This window comes from Cydia fagiglandana, chromosome 8, assembly GCF_963556715.1.
Source record: "Cydia fagiglandana chromosome 8, ilCydFagi1.1, whole genome shotgun sequence".
NCBI lineage: Eukaryota > Metazoa > Arthropoda > Insecta > Lepidoptera > Tortricidae > Cydia > Cydia fagiglandana.
In genome coordinates, this window is record NC_085939.1 from 2,827,268 (window position 1) to 2,841,391 (window position 14,124).

At 47.8% G+C, this 14,124-nt stretch overlaps 1 protein-coding gene across 10 annotated transcripts in view; it reads right to left on the reverse strand.

Annotated features, from left to right (window-relative positions):
* Window positions 1–14,124, reverse strand: part of LOC134666421 (uncharacterized) — a 41,698-nt gene that overhangs the window by 20,401 nt on the left and 7,173 nt on the right. For 8 of the 10 annotated variants that reach the window (XM_063523568.1, XM_063523565.1, XM_063523563.1 and 5 more), the window contains 8 exons: window positions 12,100–12,252; window positions 11,786–11,881; window positions 11,344–11,514; window positions 10,601–10,716; window positions 9,481–9,587; window positions 2,591–2,680; window positions 2,120–2,216; window positions 692–858 (listed from right to left, as the gene is read on the reverse strand). In XM_063523568.1, coding sequence (XP_063379638.1) covers window positions 692–858; window positions 2,120–2,216; window positions 2,591–2,680; window positions 9,481–9,587; window positions 10,601–10,716; window positions 11,344–11,514; window positions 11,786–11,881; window positions 12,100–12,252 — 997 coding nt within the window. The remainder of the gene's footprint in view (window positions 1–691; window positions 859–2,119; window positions 2,217–2,590; window positions 2,681–9,480; window positions 9,588–10,600; window positions 10,717–11,343; window positions 11,515–11,785; window positions 11,882–12,099; window positions 12,253–14,124) is intronic. The other 2 variants (XM_063523561.1, XM_063523569.1) reach the window with 1 other exon arrangement.

The window sequence follows — 14,124 nt, forward strand, 5'->3', positions numbered from 1 at the left end:
GAACAAGATACACAATGAACGAAATCGAAGGACTCACTCAGGAAGCAGTGACTGCGGATCAGAAGATTCCGCGTTCGAACCTCGCAGGGTCGCCATGTAATGTGCGACATTAATTAGAAAAGCGATAGGTTATAAGTACGGCTTTGTTCTGGATATTGTTCCTAAGTGCTACAATATATATAATACTAGGCTACGTTAAGTGTGCGTGCTTAGCGCACATTACATTCCGTTTCGGCTTGAGCAATACAGGCACAAAGCAAATTCTATCGACCGAACTTTATCTAATCGTGTGAGCGTAGTAGTAGTTTGGTTTAGCCACAGACAAGACATCCTCCAAACTGAGCATAGTAGCTCTACCCCCTCTGCCACAAATTCGATAGTTATACTCCATTTTCGAGTCGAAAGTGTCTTTGTGTGACGTCCGTGTCTTTGAACGGACCAATCACGGCACGGGACCTCGCTCACCTCGTCCCCCGCACCCCCGTATTTTTGACAGCATCGGTTTCATATCATATTATATCATATTTATTTATTGCAACTATGGTATTTCTATAGATATTACAATTTCTGGGTAGTTCCACATGGGCCCTGTGAGGGCATAGCAATATTACATCCTAAGCATGTTTGTTTCATGAAATAATTGCTCTAAACTAGAGGATTCCTAGTGTATGGGTTTAGCAAGTGAACTGACTCATCTGCTGCGGGTGCGGCATGTGCTGCGGCTGCTGCAAGTGCTGCAGGTGCTGCTGCTCGTGCTGCTCGTTGGTGAACTTGTGCCGCTGCGGCAGGGAGTTGCGCACGCGGCACACGCTGCCCTCGTTGGACCACCCGCCGATGCTGCCGCCGCCTTCCGATTTACTGGAAAATAAACCCAGTAAAAACGTAACACGTAATAACTATTTTAAGAGCCAGTTGCACCAACCACAATTAACAGACTGATCAACGTCAAGCAGCAGAGAACTATGAAACTTTCCCATACAATCAAATTTAGCGAACGCTAAATCGGTGACACACGGTTTGGTGCAACCGACCCTAAGTGTTTGTTACGTCTAGATTCCGTTGGATTAAAAATAAGGTGGGAAATAAAACTCAGTTTGTCAGTCGTATGCTTTGCGTCCTGTCACGGTCGCCATGACTATTGACAATAGACGACCGGCTCCCTGACACTGCGGGGTTGCGTAATGCATCGCAGCCATAATGTGTTTTGTAGTGTTTAGTTTTAAAATATATTTTTATAATATGTATGCTAGTTTTAAGGTATTTACGTATGTATGGGCCACTAGTTGCCTGAAATAAAGATTTTCATTTCATTTCAATAGATAGTCCACTTGCAGATAGTTCGCACTGCACTGTTATTGTGTAAACGTCACATCGTTGACAAGCTTTTAGCGCTGACTGTCATTTTCTTTTCTATCAACGGTACTAATGCTCCCTGAAGAATTGTACAGTGGCGTAGCTAGAGGATATGGCGCCCGGGGCAGGCACCAAATTTGATATGAAAGCATAGCACCTCCCGCCGAATATCCCTCTGCTTGGTACTTTCTGGCATAGAGTATTCGCACTGGTGCTAATACCGTCGTCTTTCAAGGTACCTAAATAAGAGTACCTAAAAGATCGGCTTTCTCTTTTGAGCTGTGGGATGTGTGATTACCATCCGCATTTCACACTTCACAGTGGTGGTAAATATGACTGACGAAAGTATCCCTGCTGTGCCTTTGGCAAGGCGGAGAGGTACTTAGTCTTTTGCCCATTTTGGCGCCCCCCCTTGGACGGCGCCCGGGGCGCCCCCCTAGTTACGCCACTGGAATTGTAAGACATGATGATGATGCCAACGGCCGCTTTCCATCATCGGTGTTCACTGTGGCAGGGTGTTCATCCTCACACCCTAGTGCCTAAATGGTTGGGCACTGTGCGATTTAAAAAGAATTTCCTCCTGCGGACGCTACGGCTGTGGAATGAGCTCCCTGCCGAGGTTTTCTTGATGGGCTACATTATGGGGATTTCCAGAAAAGGAGTGCACGTACAGGTTTTATATGGCTCGCAAGATGTAACACCAATGGAGTTGCAGGCATTCACACGCTAAGGTATAGTTTTATTTAATTTAACAGAGAAAACTCACTTGTCGTTTATATTAGAGTGACTAGGCATCTGGAAGGAGTCGTCGTGCGCCGCGGACAAATGGTCCGACTCGTAGTTTTCCACTGACCGCATCAGATCTGAAAACACACTTTGTGTTTAATATCATTGATATAAGTTTTATTCCACTAATACTAGTGACTAGTGAAGCATCGGCTCGGCCACGACATTGCGCGACTGGCGGCGGCGGCAACCATAGATTGGAGCGAGACAGCAATCAAACCTTTCGCTTCCGCCTATGGTCATGGCCCGTATAGCTCTGCATGTCCGCCAGTTTTTTTTTTAATATTCCGAATGTAAACCGACTAAATAATATCGACATAACGAATTTCACGAGAATCGGTTGACAAATGTGAACTGTAGAGGAGAACAGCCGGTCGTATGTCCTGCTGTTTTCCTGGTCCGTTTATGCGTTATATTAATTATATAATTTAATAATTATGAAATAACATACCTTTAGTCTTCTGGAGAGCTGTTTTAATAGCCTTGATTTCCATGAGCTTAAAAGGGTCTTCGTTTTTGATATTACCTCCAGATTTGTTACCTGTAACATAACGAATATCAATACATAGCGAATGAAACATCCATAGGTAATTTATGTTTATTTATAGGTAAAAAAAATCTTAACATGTTCATAATATACAAATTTTACCTTCCAATAAAATTATTATTATGTTTCCTATCCACATCGGATATCTTCATTGAGAGAGTAACGCGATCGTTGACCAATGATGCCGCTAGCGTCTATGTAGTCGCTCCGCCCCACGCCGTGACGTAGTTCCGCTTCCACTTCCTGCGAACCGTTGCTCGCTCCCCGCTACTCGCCACCGCCATGTCATTGTTGAGGAGACGTACCGTCGGCATAAAAGTAGCCTAGTAGCCTGCCAGGAAGGCATTACTCAGATATCCGATGTGGATAGGAAACATAATAATAATTTTATTGGAAGGTAAAATTTGTATATTATGTGTTCCGTACTCCACATCGGATATCTTCATTGAGACCTGTTTATTATCTCCTGGTGGCGAGTTAGCGGGCGCGCAAGCGATAGGGCTACACCTACTGTCATAGAACTCAGAGAAAGAATAAATATGTATACACCATATTGCAACCCATGAAATCACAGTGACTCGTTATAATGTGAATTACAGGAAATTGAGAATTGAAACTGTAATCTCAGGTTCGAATCTGACGTTAAACTGGTTTAAGAGGATTCTCATTCGAAATCGCATCCGATCCGCAGAATCTCGGCGAGTCATGTTCCCAATTAACATAAGCGAAAATATCGCTAAGTGAATAGCTTTCCAGCCAATTTAGTTATTAAGTACATCGCGGATCGAAAGCAATCGTAGGCGAGGCCGGCTTGGATGAGACTGTGGCTGAAAGAAATAAGCGAAGTGTCCCCTAACATTTTGTGTAATTCTCGCAAGGTGACGTACCCAGACTACCTACTTATACTGGGTCTATACTTTATTCCGGAGCTTCTAAGAGTCCAGTCGGTAAGACACGTTATCTGGTTTAGAGCTGAATTTCGGACACAAAATAATAGCGTTAAAGTTATCTATGTAATTGCCCGGGCTACAGTGTAGTAGAGTAAGGTCATTGACCCTGCGGCCTGATGCTAACAGCAAAAGTGCGGCAGCTATTCTATCGTACTTCTTCTAACGTACCTAACGTTGTAGGGCTATTTAAATTAGGGCAAGTAGATGTCTCGCGTCCCAAGCTGGTGCTTTGGGAGGCGCTGGTCTCGCTATTAATGGCGTTGGAAGAAGGCATAGTGTCCGATAGTGGTTCATACACAGCACTTGTGAGAGGCTTATGAACGAATATCGTTCTGAAAGCTAACATGGATAATAGAAATAGACGTCTGAGATAGCTCGCTACTTCACTGGATAGAGGTACCTGGCAGTTGATCTTATTTTTGATGCACCATAAAGACCGTTTCTACATTGTGGCCGTACATGCAGCCTAGACAAGGGGATGATCTAGGGGCTCCCGTTACTGTTTTCTATACAAACACAGTACCGGAATCGGGAATATCCGGTTCTTCCATATTAGTGAGACAGTGACAGTTGCGTTTCGTTTGCTACGTAGCGTTAGACCTTGGCATGTTATATGCATGCGCCAGTCACGCCAGTAGCGGACGTCACTCCTGATCCCGCCAGCTCGGTGTTGGAGCGTCCTATCTGACAGGAGCTACGCCTCATTCTTAAGGTCGTTGACTCGTAAGGGAGGGCGGTCTGACGTTGTGTTCACTAGGACCGCCAGTAAATTGCAAGCTTACCACAGCTACTTTAAGACTCCTTATCACGCCGTCGCAGTACACAGACTAGGCTGGGAGGTGGAGACATCCATGCCAAGTCTCACAGGCAGCTGTCAAAGGTCGTGGTAGCAGTTCAATGAGTCTGTTAAGAAATACCGTGGCACAGTGCGAGGGCTCTCGAAAGCGGAGGCCGGCCAACAAGGCGCCTGTCAGGCGAAGACAGTCTCGGCGGCTGCTGGGCGCAGCTGCCACTCGGGCGCGCAGTGACTTCTTGATAAACCGTCGCCCTCGGGGGTTGTACCGACCTGGCAAGTAGCAAGCAACCAGCGCGACCTGTAGACGATCTGCTGGCATCAGCAGTTTTTGCGACAACCGTAGTAACGGAAGGGATGTAGTGTCGCCGTCGTTTTATGTATACTGTACCGGTGCGGTTGTATGTTTACACTTCTGTCGTCAGCGCTGCAGATGCGGCCTGTTAACGGTTACTCCTCGCTGAGAGGGCCTTACCTCGTACATTGTCTACCAATATTGGAGATTGTAACGGACTGCTTGCATAAGATGAGGAAGAAAGTGGTGCGAGGCTTTCGGCAGCTCCGTGTTGCTGGGGACTGCGAAGGCTTCACCTTCCTCCATGAACTAAAGTTTGCGAATTTGAGACTGAACAGAAGGCATTGAGTCTCATTTCTGCGAGAAACTCTGCAGCAAGGCAGGCCTGTATGTCGCGAAAAAGAAAACTTTCAATCGGTGTGTTGTGCCGCGTGTCCCACGTGATGTCTAGGAGCGTGATGGTCTAATTCGCTTTATCCGAAGAGACACCCTATATCGAGTTAGTATAGGGCATCGAGTTAGTAGCATGCTTTTAAGGAAATCGAACTGATGAAATCAAGTCTAAAATCGATTTTGGCGCTTTGCGTAACAAAACTGTTTCGATAAAGTCGAATACAGACAGATGGAAACTGCTGGAGTCCTCCTGGCCCCTTTCTCTTAGCACCGGAAACTCAAGCTTGTTCAGGCGCAGCGGGTTTATTTGTCCCATTTTGTTTATTATGGCTTTTCGCACGAGTTCGTCTTTGTAAGACGGAACTTAAGCTGGAGAGCGCGAGCAAGCAGAGATAATTATGTGAAGTCTGCAGACCTTTTCGATGCCTTTCACCTCGGTTTCGAGCGGTCGCACAGGGCCTTGTCGCTAGCTGTTCTCCGGTTGGACCACTCCATGGCCTCGAGAAGTCGTAGGAATTTCGAAGCGACACAGCGAAGTCGATCAGCACCTTTATGAAACCCGGGAACACGACGTATTTTCCTCTGAGTATCGACATATCTTACCGCTTTCAACTCCGGGCAGTCGAGCCGCGCTAGGACGGGGCTCTTTACGACCTTGTCTGCCGTCGCCGGAGGATTCTTTAACCGAAACCAAGAGCTTAGTGGTCTGTTCGTGCTGTACCATACCATACCTATACCTGCACCATAGCTATAGGCGCCTGCGTACCTCAATGGAACCATGTGGACAGGACAAAACTGATACTGTGGCGCCCAGCGAGCAAGGGACGACATCGTCGTAGTTGCAGCATCGGTGGACAGCATCGGCGTGATTGTGGCAACCGCCGCCGCTCGGGGGGCGCCGGTGCGTGAAGCTAGGGGCGCCATCGTGGCGGCCGGCTCGGGGGGGGGGGGGGGCACCGGTGCCTGAGGCCGGGCGGCTCATGGCGGCCGCCACTGGTTCGGGAAGCGCTGGTGCGTGAGGCGAAGACCCATAGTGGCGGCCCGCTCTAGAAGCGTTGTCGCGTGAGGCGGGCGGCTCTATCGTGGCGGCCGCCGCCACCGGCTCGGGAGGCGCCGGTGCGTGCGGCGAGAGGCGCCATCGTGGCGGCCAGCTCGGGAGGCACCGGTGCATGAGGCGGTCGCCGTCTGGCTGGCTGGTCTGGGAGGCACTGCTGTGAGGCGAGAGGCGCCATCGTGGCGGCCAGCTCGAGAGGCGCCAGTGCGCAGGTGGTGGTGCCATCGTGGCGGGCGGCATCATCGTGGCGGGCAGCGCCATTGTGGCAGCCGCCGCCGCCGCGTCGATGCGTAATGCGAGAGGCGCCATCGTGGCGGCCAGCTCGGGGGGCAGGCGGCGTCATCGAGCGGGCGGCGCCATCATGGCGGCCACCGTCGCCAGGCTCAGGTGCGAGAGGCGCCGTCGTGGCGGCCAGCTCGACAGGCGCCGGTGCGCGTGACGGATGTTACCGGCACGGGAGGCGCCGATGGCTAGGCTCGTAGCTGCACGCATCATCACGGCGACGCTGTTGCCCTCGGCGGTGCCATCGTGGTGGCCACCACCGGCGCGTAGGTCACCAGCGACGTCATGACGGGCGGCAACCAACGCGGCGATCGTCGCTGTACTCGTAGCATTTCCACTGCTTACACGTAACTTACCTTCCTTCCGCTCGAGCAGTCGGGACGCAGAAGCGGTCCGCCTTCACCTTGGCGCGATCCACCCGCGATGCGCCCGCAGCTGCAGGAGCGGGCGTGTGACGTCTCGCAGAGCCACGCGGATCTCTCGGAGTCCCGCTGGACTGGAAGCGTCCGCACCGCAACTGCAGCAATAGGAGCGGGCGTCTCGCGGACTGGAGGCGTCCGCACCGTGACTGCAGCAACAGGAGCGGGCGTGTGACGTCTCTCGGAGTCCCGCGGACTGGAGGCGTCCGCACCGCGACTGCAGCAACAGGAGCGGGCGTGTGACGCCTCTCGGAGTCCCGCGGACTGGAGGCGTCCGCACCGCGACTGCAGCAACAGGAGCGGGCGTGTGACGTCTCTCGGAGTCCCGCGGACTGGAGGCGTCCGCACCGCGACTGCAGCAACAGGAGCGGGCGTGTGACGTCTCTCGTTGAGGCGTCCGCACCACGACTGCAGCAACAGGAGCGGGCGTGTGACGTCTCTCGGAGTCCCGCGGACTGGAGGCGTCCGCACCGCGACTGCAGCAACAGGAGCGGGCGTGTGACGTCTCTCGGAGTCCCGCGGACTGGAGGCGTCCGCACCGCGACTGCAGTAACAGGAGCGGGCGTGTGACGTCTCTCCGAGTCCTGCGGACTGGAGGCGCCCACCGTGGCCCGCAGCGTCGCGGTGTCTCGGAGTCACCTTGGACGACAGCAGAAGACGCGGCGCGCGCGGGCGGGGGCGGGCGCCGGGCCCGCGCCCCCGCGCCGGGGGACGGGGCGCCCCGGTCGCGCCGCAACTAACAACACGAGGTACTCCCAGGCTACTGCCTGAGAGCCCTCCGCGAGTGACGAAGTAACTTCTGAACGCCAATAAAATTAGAATATCTTAAACTGGCTCACCGGATGGTTCGAGACAATCCAAACCTCCTTATCAGCGAAGCGCGGCACCCGGAAGCGGCGCGCGCAGGCCGTCCGCCGCCGCGCCGCCGCCGCCGCCGCAGGCACGATGACCGCGCGTTCCCTCTCCGATGCGGAGCGACTTGTTACCACTTGTTAACAAAAACCACTGACGCACTTCCTACTTCGATCTCGAAAATGCGAGTTAACGGTAACGATTTTAGCAGCATGGAATGTGAAAATTAATTTAGCAAGAAAAAAGTGGGTAGAATCGAAAAGCACCGTTCGATGACTTCGATCGCGAGACCGCCAAAAGACTAATAGTGGCGATCTCTGCCATATCTCACTATTTAATCGACCGAGCTTTGGATCGGAAATGTTAAAGCACCATGCTGCAAAAATATACGCAAAAAATATTTGCGGACCATCGGTCAAGACGGTCGGCGAAACAATGACATGGCGGTGGCGAGTAGCGGGGAGCGAGCAACGGTTCGCAGGAAGTGGAAGCGGAACTACGTCACGGCGTGGGGCGGAGCGACTACATAGACGCTAGCGGCATCATTGGTCAACGATCGCGTTACTCTCTCAATGAAGATATCCGATGTGGAGTACGGAACACATAATAACCTAAATATACCGGGTGTGGCCTGTAATATGAGCAAAAAATTAAGCTGTAGGCGGTTCTCCTCATACTGACCAACATTTTGTTCAGCAACTTTAACTTGTGGTTTGATTTTTAGGGTTCCGTACCCAAAGGGTAAAACGGGACCCTATTACTAAGACTTCGCTGTCCGTCCGTCCGTCTGTCCGTCTGTCTGTCACCAGGCTGTATCTCACGAACCGTGATAGCTAGACAGTTGAAATTTTCACAGATGATGTATTTCTGTTGCCGCTATAACAACAAATACTAAAAACAGAATAAAATAAATATTTAAGTGGGGCTCCCATACAGCAAACGTGATTTTTGACCAAAGTTAAGCAACGTCGGGCGTGGTCAGTACTTGGATGGGTGACCGTTTTCTTTTTGCATTTTTTTCCGTTTTTTTTGCTTTATGGTACGGAACCCTTCGTGCGCGAGTCCGACTCGCACTTGCCCGGTTTTTTAATACACTTTAAAGTTTATTCTAAGACGCAATGTATTGCAAATTTTGGTATGTTTAAATGCGTGACAAGACTGACAAGCCACGTCATTCACACACACACACACACACGTTTGAGGCATACAATCTATATTTTAATTATTTGCTGTTACAGGCTACACCCGGTATAGGTACATGTTAAAAATCATGTCATTACACCTACTAAGGTTTTAAGAAATTTAGTTTTGTGTTTTTATCTAGTCACACTGCTATACAAAATTATACACCGAAAAAGATGTTATAAACGAAAGAAAACATTTTTGTATGTGACTATGTATTTGTTTCCTAAATAAAATAAAAAGTGGGATTTAACCTGAGTTTTCTGCATCGCGGCAGACACCATAACACTGCAGGCCCTTTTCTCTCGTATATGACATCAATTTCAGAGATTTGCTAAGTTTGATATAAAGTCGGTGCAAGCAAGTGCGTTTTGGAGTGGAGACCCCGGCTAGGCAGAAGAAGTGTAGGCAGACCACGTGCCCGTTGCTCCGATGACATAAAGGAGACTGCAGAACCAGTTGGGATAAGGGAGACTAACAACCGCTCAAAATGGAGAGAGATTGGAGAGGCGTATGCCCAACGGTGGGCGAACACACGCTGAAGAAGAAGATATAAAGTCGTTAAGATATTTACATTTCCTTGTGGGCTCCTCGTCGGCGCTGTCCTCTCCGGAGCTGGAGTACGTGTTGTTGGAGCCGAGATGCGTCGCCATCTGCAGCTTCTGGAACTCTGACACCTGGACATGTAAACGTCAAACATACGATTATCATGTTACCTCGAGTGTGGTTATTAAAGCAAACACAGACGTGTTAGACTAGCAATAACTCTCTACAAAAGATAAAGGGGTTGATCATCATCATCTTCTCAGCCATTAGACGTCCACTGCTGAACATAGGCCTCCTCCTTTTTTGGGGGGTGAATGCCATAATCGCCACGCTTGGCAGGCGGGTTGGCGATCGCAGTCGAGTACACCGAATTTGAGGGACGCTGCTGCCCGTCCACCGGTGGTCTTGGACGTGGTTTAAGGACATACCCAGGTCCTGGACGTAGTTTAAGGACATACCCGGGTCCCAAGGGGTTGATCACTTTTCAATGGACAATTCCTCACAAAAAGGTTGAGTTTGGGGCTTGGGCAGCTAAAAAAATATACGTTTGTTATTTTAAATTACTCTAAAACATATTATATAAAAATTAACCATAATATATCGAAGCCGGACAGGTTTTCTTAGTTGGCTAAGTTTTTCTTTCCTGTAAGTGTAGGATATTTTCTAAAACTAGATAGCCAATCCGGTGAGACAGCGTTCTAAAAGCGCGATTAAAGTTCAGAACAGCCCTGGCATTATCTAACGCTGACTAGGCCTAGAAAATCACCCCACGGGAATTGTGGCGCGGTGAGTATATATCGGTCATAGGCGTCCAAAAGGTTAATTGTGTGTTATAAGTGTAATAATGGCTTCGGCTATATATCTACCTGTGGACACTTGTAATTGGCTTACCTGTTTCTATGTTATCATCTAACTTGTTACTCAAGCTGTAAGTTTTCCTAATAAATAAAATAAAATAAATATCGTCAGGTGCCAAGCAAAACTCACTAATTACCACCACAAGTTTTCCAAATAAATAAAATAAAATAAGTTCATAGCCATAGTGAACCATATTAGTACTAAAGGAAGGTCGATTTTTGTTTAATTTTTTTAGTAATTTTGAGTTTTGCTTGTCACCTGACGATATATTCGGTTGCTGTAGAATACATACGAGGTTCTCCATGTGCTGCTTCTTGAGCTGCAGCTCGCGCAGCTTGGCCTGCAGCGCGCGGCCGCGCTCCGTCAGCAGCGACTCCTCCGCGTCGCTGTGCGCGCCCGCCGCCTCCTGCCCGACACCAATAATAATTATATTTGGTCAAACCAATTTGTCAGACAGTAAGACCAGGAAAACTATACTCGTCCTTTTCTTTTGGATGCTTGTACTAGTGTAAGACAATGATAGTATGATTCTCTCTGTCTATGATTGAAATGAGAGTAATGAGTCAGTCCTTTGACAAACTATATAAAATTGTTTATTCATGTAACGTTCAAGGACACCAAATTAATGAAAAACATGTAATCCGCAATTGTTTTACGATGCGATGCGAGAACCTGTCGTCCTGGTTGTGTCCGTGTTCGCTGTTGTCCCCCTCCCTACGTCAGTACGTCGTGCGTGTGAGTAGGCCATGGTGTCCACTCGTTACATCACTCACCTCACTGCTCGCGATGTTCGCGTCGCGGTGCGAGAACCTATCGTCCTGGTTGTGTCCGTGTTCGCTGTTGTCCCCCTCCCTACGTCGTTCGTGTGAGTAGGCCGTGGTGTCTACTCGTTACATCACTCACCTCGCTGCTCGCGATGTTCGCGTCGCGGTGCGAGAACCTGTCGTCCTGGTTGTGTCCGTGTTCGCTGTTGTCCCCCTCCCTACGTCGTTCGTGTGAGTAGGCCGTGGTGTTTACTCGTTACATCACTCACCTCGCTGCTCGCGATGTTCGCGTCGCGGTGCGAGAACCTGTCGTCCTGGTTGTGTCCGTGTTCGCTGTTCGCGCGGCTCGCGACGTTCTCGTTGGAATGGGGCAGTGTTGTGGCCACCCCGATCTGATTCGCGGCGTACATGCGATTGTAGTTGCCGTTCATTGGGTGATTCTGGAGATTATTATTTAGAATTAACACTCGCCGAATGTGTAAAAGATATCTGACGAAGGAGGACTGTTTGTCATATTAACGATCATAAAAACAGATCGGGCGCCAGCATAGCGTTGTTTTTATTTAGCGTTTGCTAATTAAACGATAAAAAAAAAACTAGAAAATAATTACCTACTATCATTCACGGACGTCAAAATTGACATATTCATTTAGTTTACAAGGTAGGTATTCCGTCCAAGATCCCAAAGATGGGTGATAATCTGTTAAGTACCTGTATGCCACCAAAGTTGTCATGGGAAGTCGACGGCAGGGCTTCTTGAGACTGTCGCTCTCGGTTGATTTCCTCCAATTGTTGTTTGGCTTCCTCCTACGAAAGAATAAGTAAAAAGATTAGGAAAGTAGATACAATTTATGTTATGTTTTAAGTTTAAACAATATGCGTAAAAACAAAAGCTACTCAAATTAAAAACGGTTCAAATTTAATTTAAAAACCGGCCAATTATTACTAATACAAATTATCATCTTAATAGAAAGGTAATTATATCTAAATATGTATAATAAATATTTAAAAAAACATGTAATAACCTGGTACTTGATTAGTCTCTTCTGCTGTTGCTTTAAAGCGGTCAAACGGCGTTGAGACAACTCCATTTTGTTTTTTATCTCATTCTGCCACAGTTCACTCTCGCTATAAGCTGATCCGTTACTCTGAACCGACACCGGTCGAACCACCACGTCCTGACAAACATTTAGAAAACATTGAAAAAAAATAACAAAAAAAAAACTTTTTCATATGTAAAAGGGGTGAATCAACTATTTCTTGCGACAATAGTAGCACAATTTGTCAGATGTAGTATGTAATTATTATTACCCTTCGTATTTTTACGAAAACGTACGAACGTGTCTTGCTATTTCAGTCAGTCTCGGTACAAAAAGAACTGAGGTAGCATGATAAATACAAACGTTTCCGAGAAAATACGAAGGAAAACAATGCTCTACATCTTTATCACGTTATATTATCGTGCTCGGTAGATCGGCAAACGTGGAACAGGCTTAACCCTTTGACCGCCGTTGGCATGTATACAAGACAACGATAGAACGATACGTACGATACGTCTTGTATACAAGACACAAATTCAACCGCTCGGTAAATGTGAAAAAACATCAATTGTAGTATATTTTTACACTCGTGTTAATGTTTTAGGTCTTTGATTTTTAAAATAATTGCATTTAAAGCAGATAAATAAATCCATTCTTTTATAATAAGGCAATCAAAAAAATTGCTCCAGTTTTCAACGTTTTTCATGTTCCTCGTCGCCGTTGTCTTGTATACAAGACAGCTAGGGATGGGAATGTTAATTCGATATGAGAATATTAGAGATGCAACGGATAGTTGTTTGGCCGGATACTGGATATTCGGCCTGACCATCGGCCGAATATCCGGTATCCGGCCGCCGAATATCCGGTATCCGGCCGCCGAATATCGGCCAGCAGAGCTGCACCTACATTTCGATTTTTCAGGTGCGCATTCTGCAGTTTTGACCTGTTTCTAAGTGAACGTTCGCGCGGACACATTTCTAGGTTCGAAATGAGTGCGCGTGCAAGTCAGTTGAATCTCTAAATTGTTTTAAAATAATAAACAAGTACGATTATGACCGTGACTGTTTCTTAAATCCAATTTGTTTACTCCAAAATCAAGCAATGGTACTATCCGGTATTCGGCCGGATAGTCGGGCACTATCCGGTATCCGGCCGGATATTAAAATACTGGCCGGATAGGGCGGATACCGGATAGTAACCGAATATCCAAAATAAATATCAAGTGGCCAATCTGGTTTTATTTAAGCATTTGAACACCTGTTAAATGCCAATTGGTGATAACTAGTAACTAGAATACGTTAAACGAGAGAGAGACAGGCATAACTATAGCTGGAGTTCAGGGAACTTGTTCAGCTGTCCATAGTAGAGTCAGACAAGTAAATCTGTCCTTGTGGTCTATTTGCAGAACAAATGATTCATTTTGAGATGATAGTGTAGTGGGGAGTGATACCCTGCAGTGACCGCTTCGCACAAGAATGGTACCTACAGGCGTACGCTCGGACTAGTCAGTGTCGCCTAACTATGAGAATGTTATGTATTTGAAATTGACGAAAAATTATTATGGTAGGGAGGGTGTAATACGGGAATTGACAAGCTCTTCCAAGGAACATGTCGAATGTGAAACATGCATTCCCGAACATTTCTGATCCCCACCCTTTTCCAATATTATTGTTCTTCACTCATTGACAATTCAACCCACGTGTCATTTTCCCCAATGCAGTTCCGGTACATTTATATTATCGACACACGATGCGCGGCTCTAACCATACGCTTATAAAGTTTACGTACCGACAAGCGCTTACGCCGTTGACCTAGAGACTATTATTACTTAATCCGCGCGGAAACGGTCCTTGTCGGTCTGCACTGCGGGCAGTCCATGCGCGCCGTTGTCATGTATACAAGACTTCTCGTAGAGCCTAGTGCGGTGATATTACGTCATGAATCGATATTGTTTAGTGGTTGTTTTTAATGATAAAGACCTTTATTTTTAACATTGTCGTGTGTAAAAAA